We start from the raw sequence: 12,363 nt of genomic DNA, 5'->3' as shown, positions 1-12,363 counted from the left end.
ATAACTATGCTTTCAAAGGCATAATATCTTTATTAAGTTATAGCTTCAGTATACTTCAACAAATAATTTATTGCCAATCACACCCAAGATTATTTGAAGTGGTAACACTCAGAAATGTATTTTTAATTGGACGGCGCATAAAGTTTCCTATTAGAACACACACGCAAGGTCAGTTCGAATCACAAACCAGAAACGTACGGACGGACGCGCTTGTCCGTAATTCTAATAATGTACTCAAACACACTACGTATTGCGATATTACTGATAATACCGTTTAATGTTATTTCACTTAACATTCTAAGTATACTACCGTATCATGGAAAGAGCCATTTCTTTGTATTTAAAGTGTATTTACAAGAATTAGCCAGACGAGGCCACAATGTAACAGTGATATCACACTTTCCGCAAACTGACCCGCCGAAGAATTATCATGACATAAGTTTAGCCGGGAGTATCGAAGCTATCGAAGATAATTTACCGTTTCATAGGTCATTCCTTACTATTCTCGAAGTTGGTATATATTTAACGAACTCGGGTAAAGTGAATTGTGAAATAATGCTAGCAAATAAAGATGTACAAAAACTTGTTAAAGATAGACCAAAGTTTGATGTTATCGTTGTGGAACAGTTTAACAGTGATTGTGCTTTGGGTATAGCTTATAAGCTACAAGCGCCCGTCGTTGGTATAATGTCACACATTTTAATGCCATGGCATTACAACAGATTCGGAATTCCGAGCAACCCATCGTTCGTTCCCTTCCACTTTTTGGAAGGAGGAACGAAACCTACATTGATGCAGAAAATCGAAAGGACTATATTAGATGTTTATTTTAAAACAATGTTTTATGTATTTAGTCAGAGAAACAATGAGCAAGCACTTGCAAAATATTTCGACGACATACCTCCCTTGGAAAATTTGGCTAGAGAAATAAAATTTTTACTTATATATCACAATTTTATTTTAACTGGGTCAAGACTGTTTCCAGCTAATGTTATTGAAGTTGGCGGCTATCACGTAAAAGAAGCCAAGCCCTTAACCGGAGTAAGTGATTATTTTTTATAAATCATAATAACATTTTAAAATCATCCATTAAATAAATTTATAGAGTGACTGTGAGCATTTAAAAATCATTTCAAATTTATATTTATGATTCTTATTTCAAATTCTCATTGCTAACAATTGGACCAATGCAAAATAAAATTAACGAATTATGACAGAAACAGTTATAGGCATATTTTTATCTCTGTAGATAAAATATTGCGTTATCAATAGGTCATCGCAAATTAGTATTTAATCGAACTTCTATAACGCCATATTTGTATATAAAACAGCAAAACCGAATTGCTAACCAATATAAAATTAAAACATATATTTCGAAATGATTACACAGGTATAAATATAAAGAACAAAGTTGTAGACTATATAATTGAAAAATATGTTTTAAAAACAAATGAGTTTACTCATTTGTTTTTAAAATTGATAAGAATATTTTTTATAGCATGAGATATTTGTTACGATTTATTCGTAAAATATGGCACAACTCACAGATATGATATTTAAAACTACTTAATTCCTTATTGTTGTTAAGAGGTTTAGAGGAATAAACTTATTAAGATAGGAAAACGCTCATCGTTCAAAAAATTATAATTAAAATCGAAAACATTTTTCTTTTTATAGATATATATATTTTTCTTTACAAACAACGTTCACACTTTTTCTGTAATTAGACAACATAAAACGGTATGTGCCTGTATGTGAAATCCGTAATATCTTTGAAAATATTATTTTAAATGACTTGCTTAAAATAAGCCATTGTTTCTCATAAAAGGTTTATTATAAAAATGGTTATTGTGAGTTATCCGTAAGTGATAGTAGATGTACCATCGAGGACTTTTGTAGACCTTTTAAGGTCTAGGTATTATACTGTAGTTCAGCCGGCGTTTGCAATGTAAGCGCAAAATAATGTGTTTATTTACGACAACACTTAAGAATCCCCGAAAATTGTCAGTATTTCTGTACATATAAACCACTATCTTCTTGAATCACTCCGTCTAACTCAATCTATATAATATATCTCATCTAATTAAAAAAAACACCGTATCAAAATCCGTTATATCAATTACTTAGTTTTAATGATCAAGCATACATAATAAAAATAATTAATCCGCCGACAGAATAACGACTCGACATATATTTAGTGGACGGCGATTCGTTTAGACAATTGAGCAAAACCATCGATTTTTGAAAACCTGTTTATGATTACATATTTTAACGAAGGGTTCAAAGGTTTCAAAAAAAATCTTTCTCATATTTCAAATTCAAAGGTTTTAATTTGAAATGCAAGATTTTTTTTGTGACATGTAATTAAAATGAAGTAGTAAATGATGAAAAAGAAAGAATAGGAAATAATTTAAGTTACAGAGGAAAATATCTACAAGGAGTAGCCTAAAATGTATTTTAATTGAGGAAAAATTATATTAAGAGATTTTAATTAAATGTGCATGTCAGTTTAAATTAGCAGTTATAAATGTGATATGATTTATCCTTTAATATATTTTAATACATCCATTTTGTAAACCCGTTATTTTTCAAGCTCAAAAGTAAAATTATTAATGAAAATATTGACTAGACTGACGTAAATTACTTTAGATCAAGAAATTATCAAGAGTATAGTTTGATATTTCCGACCGTCGCGCGTCGCAGATACAACGATTAAAAACAAGCAAGTTTGTTTGACTATTCTAATATAACATTTATTGAACTCAATTATACGTACCAGAAATAAAATACAAAAATATTAAGCGAATTAAGTTTAAAAGGAAGCTGCACCTAAATAAAAATCAGCAAAAAATATCCACCTATCACAGAGCTTGACATTGAATCGTTTTTGTTAAATAAATATAAGGTTGTATTGTGATTCATTATATTTAGTGAGGCTGACTGGCAAACTGGTACTCTGATGATAATTGGCCGCATTCATATCCGGTCAAAGTCATACATTAGCATACATTAGCATTTCAAAATATGTGAAACATTCCTTCACCGTTGCGCCCCAACTACGAGATTTAAGATGTTATGCACTTTGCGCTAACTATTCCAGTAAAGCTTCAGTTTTATCTATAAATCCTACTTGGTGGTAGGGCTTTGTGCAAGCCCGTCTGGGTAGGTACCACCCACTCATCAGTTATTCTACCGCCAAATAATAGTACTGTTGTGTTTCGGTTTGAAGGGTGAGTGAGCCAGTGTAACTACAGGCACAAGGGACATAACATCTTAGTTCCCAAGGTTGGTGGCACATTGACGATGTAAGGAATAGTTAATATTTCTTACAGCGTCATTGTCTGTGGGTGATGGTGACCACTTACCATCAGGTGGCCCATATGCTCGTCCGCCAACATATTATACCATTAAAAAAACTGTAGCACAAAATGGTCAAAGATATTTACTATAACTAGTCGTCAATTACATACATTGAAATCTCATTGTATTTAATAAGTTATTATAATTAATAAAATGTAAAAAGCCTATGCAAGAGTAGGGTATATGAAGAGGAAAAACAACATGAATAACAAAAAAATCATGAGTCAGAATTTCTTGTACACTAATAATCTCAGATTTTCTAACGTTCTATTAATTTACTGCTGATCTCATTTAAGAGATTCATTCATTGTAAAAAACTTAATAATACTTTATTCTAAAATAGCACCTCGCCTAGTCGTTTACTATACGAGTACATTAAAATAAAACGACTTAAAACTGTCGTCAATTAAAAAGAAACCACTACCTATTTTTGGTATAATTTGTAATTCATCGTATTATAGCTTTCTGATATTTCTTTTACTTTTCATATAAATCAAAATTATAATGGACATAGATTCAAATAACTTATATTAAATTTCAGTTTCAATAAGATCTTTTAGAAAAGAGGAAAGTTAATATGGTGAAATTATAATTTATCAGCACGAATGATCTAACGTAATTGTTGACAAATTCGAAAGCTTTAAAAGCCAAAGAAATATTTTTTGTCATTTCAAAAGATTCGATTCGAGTGCCTAAACCACGTAAGGCGTATCATATAAATACTTTAATTGGGCGACAAGTAATGGTTGATCCCTTGCACTGCCTACCATCTGCACAAGATTACCGATGCAAAGTTGTATATAAGTTGTATATTCTATATATTTTTACCTAATTTAAATAAACCAAATAATTCTTTGTAAAATACAATGTGGCTGTAAAGTATAATGAATAATAATCAACATACCTCATGATTTGTATAATTTAGTATGATATATATACAAAAGGAAAAACAACTGCTTATTACTAGGCCCTCCGAGAAATAAAATTATAAATAAATTTAAAGCTAGGTTGGTATTTTTGCTTCGAATTAGAGTATAAATCTTATCAAAAAAAATTTAAAAATTAAGCTCTGCATTATGATTTTTTTTGCAAATCATTTAAAATAAAACTTTTTTTAAAGGAATTGCTTAAATTTATGGAAGAAGCAGAACATGGCGTAGTATACATAAGTTTTGGTTCAGTCGTCAAAAGCTCTACAATGCCCGAAGATAAAGTCAAAGCCGTTTTGGAAGCCATGGCAGAACTTCCGCAGAGATTTATATGGAAATGGGAAAATCAAAATATGCTAGTGGATAAAAAGAAGCTATACACATCCAGCTGGCTGCCACAAGTAGATATATTAGGTAAGAATCAATGCTTCAAAATCTAATGCATACTAAATCCATTACGTTAAAATCGCATACGAAAATAGAACACAAATTATAAAATTAGATTTAAGACAATCCTGATACAAAGGGATGTAATTTTTAAGGTTGTTTACAGTACATATGTACACTTAATACCGACGTGTAATCATTTTACACAAAATATCCATATATTAATTTTACTCATAAGTCAAGTGAGATCACAGTTCTTAACGTATTCAAATAAAATAAATAAGGTGCATGTGGGTAAAATATTTATGATATAATGAAATCTTTTGAAATAAATTTGGAAATAAAACTTCTATAAACGGTTCAAAACAATGAAAAACAGGACAACGTAACAGCTAGGAGCCAGACAAACACAGTGTCTTGATAATAGGTACATCATAACTATATTATGTTAATAAAATAAAATGTTTTCAGGTCATCCCAAAACATTGGCCTTCCTATCACATGCTGGAATGGGGGGCACAACAGAAGCAATACACTTTGGAGTGCCAATGGTAGCGATGCCTGTGATTGGTGACCAGCCAGCTAATGCTGCTGCTATCGAAGAAAGTGGACTTGGAGTGCAGCTACAAATCAGAGACTTGACAAAAGATAATTTAGTCGCTGCCTTCAAGAAGGTGTTAGATCCGACGTAAGTAAAAAAAGAATTGTCAAAATCGCCCAGCCATCTTCGAGTAATTCGGTAACATACATAAAAAATAAAAAAAATAAAAAGAAGGCCCCGACGAATTGAGAACCTCCTCCTTTTTTTGAAGTCGGTTAAAAATACATTAAAATAACACATTACTTACATACTTATTTTCGCGAATGTTAACTAAACAAACATCCTTTTAATTTATGTTTTGTAAATAAAATTATTCATAAATAACATATAAGGATAACTTATTAACATAAGTATTTCGCCTTTCAGGTTCCGAAAAAATGCAAAATTGTTATCAAAGGCATGGCATGACCGCCCAATGTCTCCTTTGGATACTGCAATTTACTGGACAGAATACTCTGCTCGTTATCCTAACATGACATTCAGATCAGCAGCCGCTGATGTACCTTCTTATCAATACTATAATTTAGACGTCATTGGCGTTTTTGCGATCGCATTATTATCAACAATATATATGTTAAAAGGTATTATGTACACGCTATGTAGTAAAAACAGGAAAACGAAAAGCAACGAACAGTCTAGTAAGAACAAAAGGCAAAAAAGAACTAAGCGTGAATAAAATTCTAAAGTAAATACTTCGATTTGTACACATTTTATGCGACGAAATGACGAAGTAGAAATAAGACTTTGAAATAGTATTAGCAAGTACGTATGGGCATGATTGTCCCATTAATAAGGACAATCAAAATTATGCGACACGAGATACTTTATTATTTTTTTGCTTTGTTTATTTTTTATTTTTGTTAATAAAGTAACAAAATGATTTCAAGGATTTTTATTTAATACGTTTTATATTATTGAACTGAATATTAGATTTAATTTTATAAAAATAGATCATCATAAGAATTTCTAACTAAAACTTAGGAAATCTTACCTAGAAAAAGTATTCATATATGTAGTATTTTAATTAATTTGCGGTAAAAACAGTACAGGCCATAAAGAAGAATTGATTAATTTGATTTTATGTTCTACATAATTTAGAAAATTTTTGAGTTGTCATTTTTGGCATTTTCACATACAAGTTACAACATATATTAAAAGCATTTTAAATAATTTAATTAACATCGAAATGTAACAAAAAGCAGAATTCTGCCTCAACAAACATGGCAAAAGAAAAAAAGTGTCATCTTCCATAACATCAATAAAAAAGGTATGTTTTGATAAATATGAAAAGCCTGAAATTTTTTATGATTACCACTGTGCTTATATCATCATCATCCTCCTGCCCTTATCCCAATTTTATTTGGGGTTGGCGCAGCATGTCTTCTCCTACCACACTTCTTTGTCAGACATCATCTCACAAGTAACATACTTTCTAGCCATATCGTCACAATCCATCCATCTTTTCTTATATGCTTATATATATATATATATATATATATATATATATATATATACCAACTTAAAAAAAAAGATTAAAAATAATATTATTATTCCACAGGTCGCCTACTTTAAAAATGGCATGCTGTTGTAAACCCGGCCGATGTAAGACTAATTGCTTAGAATATTTGTATTTTAATCCTTTTCCGACTATTTGAAGTTTACACATACATTTTTTCCATTAATCTACTAGTAACCATGTCTTCTACTGCTGTACAGTCATCCATCACACAACCCTAAAATCTTCCATTTACCTCTTATATAGTCATTAGTCATGTAGATCGATATTGAGCACTTATAGTAAAGCGTCCCATCGATTTATAACAATCGTAAAAATTTTGAAATTTTCTACAGCAAATAAATCTTCAGTGAGTTGCTTGGGTCGTTGCGACCTACCGAAACATCGATGTTTAAGAAAAGTTGAAGTCAAACCGGGTCCCATCCCAAAACATATGGGATGGCACTACACAGCTAAGGATGCACCAGAACATCAGGTTCATTATTCGACTTAAAATTTTATACTTATAGTTTCTTGCATGAAATAAAGTGTTTTGTTTTCAGCTACGCTGTGGCTGGCGACCGGGACACATATCTTGCCAAGTACTTAAAAGAATTGAACAGCATAATTGCATGAAATCAAGTGACTGCACACCCTGTCCGTCGAGTTGTTCCAGAACACCATGCTCCAAGTCCTGTTGTATGCCACCGAAATGTATAGCGGTTTGCCCAGCATCTACATCATGTTGCAAGACACCTGCATGTAGCACACAACCGTTAATAAGGATAATAAGACATGGAGGTCAATACAGCATTTGCACGAAGCCCTCAAATATCACCAATGCACCTTCTGGTCCCTTTCCATTAAAATACGTCTTAAATACAGACGAAAATGAGAAATCATCAACCGCGGCAAAATTCAGCGTGGAAGCTAAGTTCAACGACTACCATTTTGATTACACAAGTTCACAATCATCATTCGTTTTAGACTTTTCGCCTCCGGAACAGAGATGTATGAAGCCATGCCCAAAAAAGAGTGTCCTATGTATGATGTGTCGCGCAGAGAGTAAAACCTCATGTAAAAAGTCTTGAAACTTTCTACAAATGTAATTAAATGATAAACAATACCATTTACTGTCTTGTATAAGATTTATAATATTATCCTTTTTATATTAATTTATATGATTTAACATTTTTTATTAAGAGAGTAAGAAACTTTTGAATATGACAGTGCCCTAATCAAATTGCCTATGGAAATAAAAAACTATACATCAATTACTCACCAATAGAAACTTTTTCTTTCGAGGATTAAAAAATAGCATGTAATTGCGTCGATAAACATTTGACAGAAACTCTAACAAAGGGATGCATGTGGAAACCAGCCTGACTTTAAGCCCATAATCTCTCATCCTAACCACCATAACCACATGCAGCCACTCTACCCTGTTTTAAATCGACGGGTCCCAAGAACAAAATCTTATGGAAAAATAAGACACAATCGACTTTATTGTTAATTATTAACCTGTATAACATTAACTACACGGTAGTGTGTTTGATTGTTTGCTTTGATTGAGAATGTCTTTTGATCAAAAAACCTTCGAAATTTATTCATCAAACGAAATTATTCATAAACATAGTTTTACAAAACTAAGCCATCACACTGTAAAGCAGGAATTTCGCAGATACGATTTTGTTCTTGGGATCCGTCGAAATAAATCATTCGGCATAGCATGGATACTGTTACGTTTAGGATTCTAAGTGTATTATACATGCAGATATATTATAATTATTCATTTAATAATATATATCTTTAAAAATATTGCAAAAAAACTAAAAGAAAAAAATACTGTGTCGGCTTGTCATATCGTAAACATAATACTATATATACATAATATACATGCTCAGCAAGAACATGTATATATTAATTAACTGTGTTAAAACTTACATGGTTTTCATATTTTTGATTGAATTTAAAATTTCGCATAATAGCGTGTCACCCTGAATATTCACATTTATCTTACTTAGGCATCACAGTATAAATATGCCCTAAATTTTTATTTATAATTTTTTTATGAATATATTAAGAATGACAATGCCTAATTGGTGCCTATAGTAGGAAGTTAGCCCACTGCACTTGACAAAGTGACACTACAAAGGGAGTGCAAACCCAGGTACACTTTCTGTACCCGCTCTCTCTATCTCAATCCAATCAGAAGAATGCTGATAAATATAGTTCAGACTTGGAATCAATCTATAAATTCCTCAATTGTTTTACTCATTTAGTTTTTTGTCTTAAACCCAGTACATGATGTCTACCATATATGCCATTTAAGCTACCTAGCGGAAAATTAGAGCAGTCAAGAAAAAAGGGCAGACACTGAAAACTACTCAAAAATACTAGTGTGCCATAGTGCACCAAAGCTTAACAACCAAACAATTAATACTTGGACTATACCCTGTATTAACCTTCCTCGGTTCTTCGGGTCATTTTGACCCGAATCTGATGTTTAACTGGCAATAAAAGTTGTAATTTTTAATATAATTTATTAAGACTTCAGGACAATTATTAATTATGTATTTACTCTATATAAGCACTATAAAATTATAGAAAAGTCTCTTATCTTAGCTAGAATAAGTTTTTTCCATCTTAGGTTCCTCGGGTCAATAATACCCGAGTATGAAAAAAAAACCCTCGGGTCAAAAAAGCCCGTGTTCGTTAACAATAATGCTTTGTTGAATTCTAAGGATATAGTTACAATTTATAAATATTAGTCAAACCTCAATCATCACTGATGTGTTATTGTTGAAAGTAAATTGAGAAAAATATTTGTTTACATTTGCATGCGGTTACATTACATTAGTTTCGTGAGACGATTATTTTTATTCGATTCATTTGTTGTTTGGATCGGACGTATTCCGCTAGTGTTTGAAATGGCTCACAATTTGACTAATTCTATGATTTCGCAAATCCTAAACTACGATATAAATTCTGAAGATAAAATAATTAGTGAATTGGAGAATTATCCTAAACCTGTGTTTTCATTTACTGTTGCATTCAATTCAAAAATGGTTCTCGTTTCTTACATTCCTAAAAAAATAAAAATATAATTCTGTTGAGCACAAATCACAAAAAAATAGAAATACATCATTCAGAGCAGAAGAAACCAAAAATGATCATGGACAAGAAAAGGTGCTGTTGACTTTCTAGATAAAATGGTATCGGCCTATAGTTGTAAACGAATGACAAGAAGGTGGCCAATAGTTCATAACATGATTGATATTTCATGTTTCTATAATTTCTTATTATACTGTGACACCCATCCAGACTGGAGACAGTTTCTAGAGAAATTAGACATGGGATTGGTAAATGACCACATTGAGCGTAGGCAAACTCTTCTTCGGACAAATGCTTCACGGGAATTAGTACTATGAAGTACGAATACAGTCAGATGTTACCGAGACAACTAATACTTCAACTACTCATAGTTCTAATAAAAGGAAAAGGTGCAGTGTATGTCCATCTTCGAAAGATGTAAAATCTTCAAAAGTCTGTAAAAAATGTAAGAAATACATAATATGTCCAAAACATTCTGAAGTTTTGTGCCTTTCGTTTTGCCAAGATAATGAGCAATATAAGTATAATATAGTCGTTTAATGTAATTTTATTCGTATTTAATAAATATGATTTATAAATATTAGATTTTGTATTTAATTCAAAACAATTACTCCATATTTTTGCCATCGGGTCAATATGACCCGAAGGCCTCAAGTGTACATTGTATTTGAAGAACCGAGGAAGGTTAAAGGGACAATATTTTACCTTTAAATTTACTGTAAAGCTTCAAAGCATTTTTGAATACTAATAAATGCTTAGTAAACAGAACAAAAAGATTTGTTATCATTGTGAATGCCACCTGATGTATTGTCTATTACGCCCTGGACTCTATATACTATAGTTTTCAGAAACACAATGTAAATTAGTGCAATTTATACTATTGTTGTTTCAGTATAAGGACTTGGCTTTAACAAATTTCAAGTTTTTTAACATTTTAGAATTCAAAAGATAGTAAGGATTTATTAATGTAAATAGCGACTGTTCAACAACATTTTATTTGACAACATTCAAACAAAAACACTAATAGAATAAATTAATACTAACATATACAGAAGAACTTTAGCTTGGATTACCAGATTTCTGAGCTAAAGCAATCATATTCTCATTAGCTATCATTTGGAATTCATGGAATCTTTGTGAGACGCGTTGATTTGTTCGCAAATACTTCTCCATGCAGTTGATTGTGCATTTATCCTGTAATGTAAAATTTTAATAATTTTTAATTTTTTTATATACAATTGAAGTATGGTAATTGAGTTGTCTAGATAAATCCCAACATGATATAAACATAACATTATTGATTCCGAGGTTGATGACACATTGACCATGTTAGTAATCATTATTTTTATACATGCCAATGTGATGATTGGCAGTGGTGACCTATTACCACTAGGTGTGACCCATTTAAGAGGCTACTACATGTTTTATAGAAAAAAGAAATTCTTAATTTATGGTGATAATATTTTTTTTTGTTATGGCATAGGTTGGCGGACGAGCATATGGGCCACCTGATGGTAAGTGATTACCATCACCCATAGACAATGACATTGTAAGAAACATTAACTATTCCTACATCGTCAATGTGCCACCAACCTTGGGAACTAAATGTTATGTCTCTTGTGCATGTAGTTACACTGGCTCACTCACCCTCCAAACCGGAACACAACAATACTGAGTACTATTATTTGGCTGTAGAATAACTGAATAACGGTGCAAGCCCATTTGGGTAAATGGGCTTGCACAAAGCCCTACCACCAAGTAAATTCAATATTCAGTCAGATAAGAAAATAAAACTATATTGCAATTATGAATGAATTTTAGTTCCAATTTTTAGAGGAAGTTGCTGTTGTTTAAAATATTATATCAATTAAAAGCTGCTCCACAAGTGCTACTTCTTACAAATCTTGTATAAGATTTGCTAATTTAAATATTTTTAAACAATAATTTCCAAATAATGTTAAAACTAACAATAACCTATGAAATGTTAAATATACTAAGCATGTAGGATAAATAAATACCTCCGAAGAGCGAAGATTTCTCGATGTAAAGTCATGAATGCAGTCATTAAAGCAAAGTTCTGATAATTTGTTATATTGTACCAGAAATTCTTTGAACTGAAAAAAATAACACATATTATAACTTATATAAAAGTGTATATCAGATTGTTTACATAAATTTATGTCTCTATTTTAAAAGAATTACCAAATGAAATTACCGTTTTTATTTGATCAGCTTCACTCATCATTTGTGCTGCGGCAGCCATTTCTATATTTATGAATAAAAGTTTAGATAAATAATTATATTTAATTTACACAGCCTATTGTGTTACTTAGAGGATTATTATTAAATATTTTTTAAATTACAGAATTGAAATTGAGGAATATTTGAGGTTAGAAGAAGTATTGCCAACTGTAATGAGAACAAACTAATAATATAATATAAACTAATAATTATAGTAAACATTTTGTGTAGTAAAA

General features: G+C 31.1%; 3 protein-coding genes across 3 annotated transcripts; 2 read left to right on the top strand and 1 right to left on the bottom strand.

Moving 5' to 3' along the window:
• The first annotated feature begins 163 nt into the window (after positions 1-163).
• LOC124535501 (UDP-glucosyltransferase 2-like) lies at positions 164-6,155 on the top strand. Its single transcript, XM_047111706.1, has 4 exons — positions 164-1,041; positions 4,481-4,703; positions 5,148-5,364; positions 5,644-6,155. The coding sequence occupies exons 1-4, from the start codon at positions 229-231 to the stop codon at positions 5,951-5,953; spliced, it is 1,563 nt and encodes a 520-aa protein (XP_046967662.1). The 5' UTR covers positions 164-228; the 3' UTR covers positions 5,954-6,155.
• A 131-nt stretch (positions 6,156-6,286) lies between these two features.
• On the top strand, positions 6,287-7,898 carry LOC124535708. The gene is made up of 4 exons (XM_047112018.1): positions 6,287-6,544; positions 6,836-6,879; positions 7,129-7,268; positions 7,336-7,898. Exons 2-4 carry the CDS (start codon positions 6,852-6,854, stop codon positions 7,861-7,863), a joined length of 696 nt encoding a protein of 231 aa, XP_046967974.1. The 5' UTR covers positions 6,287-6,544; positions 6,836-6,851; the 3' UTR covers positions 7,864-7,898.
• Positions 7,899-10,865: 2,967 nt separating this feature from the next.
• On the bottom strand, positions 10,866-12,300 carry LOC124535632 (mitochondrial import inner membrane translocase subunit Tim9-like). Its single transcript, XM_047111907.1, has 3 exons — positions 12,102-12,300; positions 11,905-12,000; positions 10,866-11,080 (listed from the first exon to the last, which is right to left on the bottom strand). The coding sequence occupies exons 1-3, from the start codon at positions 12,147-12,149 to the stop codon at positions 10,946-10,948; spliced, it is 279 nt and encodes a 92-aa protein (XP_046967863.1). The 5' UTR covers positions 12,150-12,300; the 3' UTR covers positions 10,866-10,945.
• Between the last annotated feature and the right edge of the window lie 63 nt (positions 12,301-12,363).

The sequence above is a fragment of the Vanessa cardui genome, chromosome 15 (assembly GCF_905220365.1).
Source record: "Vanessa cardui chromosome 15, ilVanCard2.1, whole genome shotgun sequence".
NCBI classification, from domain to species: domain Eukaryota; kingdom Metazoa; phylum Arthropoda; class Insecta; order Lepidoptera; family Nymphalidae; genus Vanessa; species Vanessa cardui.
This window is presented reverse-complemented; position numbering and strand designations above follow the sequence as displayed.

What these genes read in the sequence shown, in the direction of transcription:
- LOC124535501 (XM_047111706.1), top strand. Translation starts at nt 229, where the DNA reads ATGTACTCAAACACACTACGTATTGCGATATTACTGATAATACCGTTT. An exon ending in GCCACAAGTAGATATATTAG is followed by an intron (nt 4,704 to 5,147) that starts GTAAGAATCAAT and finishes AAATGTTTTCAG; the next exon opens with GTCATCCCAAAACATTGGCC. An exon ending in AAGAAGGTGTTAGATCCGAC is followed by an intron (nt 5,365 to 5,643) that starts GTAAGTAAAAAA and finishes TTCGCCTTTCAG; the next exon opens with GTTCCGAAAAAATGCAAAAT.
- LOC124535708 (XM_047112018.1), top strand. Translation starts at nt 6,852, where the DNA reads ATGGCATGCTGTTGTAAACCCGGCCGAT. An exon ending in CTGTTGTAAACCCGGCCGAT is followed by an intron (nt 6,880 to 7,128) that starts GTAAGACTAATT and finishes AATTTTCTACAG; the next exon opens with CAAATAAATCTTCAGTGAGT. An exon ending in AGGATGCACCAGAACATCAG is followed by an intron (nt 7,269 to 7,335) that starts GTTCATTATTCG and finishes TTTTGTTTTCAG; the next exon opens with CTACGCTGTGGCTGGCGACC.
- LOC124535632 (XM_047111907.1), bottom strand. Translation starts at nt 12,149, where the DNA reads ATGGCTGCCGCAGCACAAATGATGAGTGAAGCTGATCAAATAAAAACG. An exon ending in AAGCTGATCAAATAAAAACG is followed by an intron (nt 12,001 to 12,101) that starts GTAATTTCATTT and finishes TATTTTTTTCAG; the next exon opens with TTCAAAGAATTTCTGGTACA. An exon ending in GAAATCTTCGCTCTTCGGAG is followed by an intron (nt 11,081 to 11,904) that starts GTATTTATTTAT and finishes TTTACATTACAG; the next exon opens with GATAAATGCACAATCAACTG.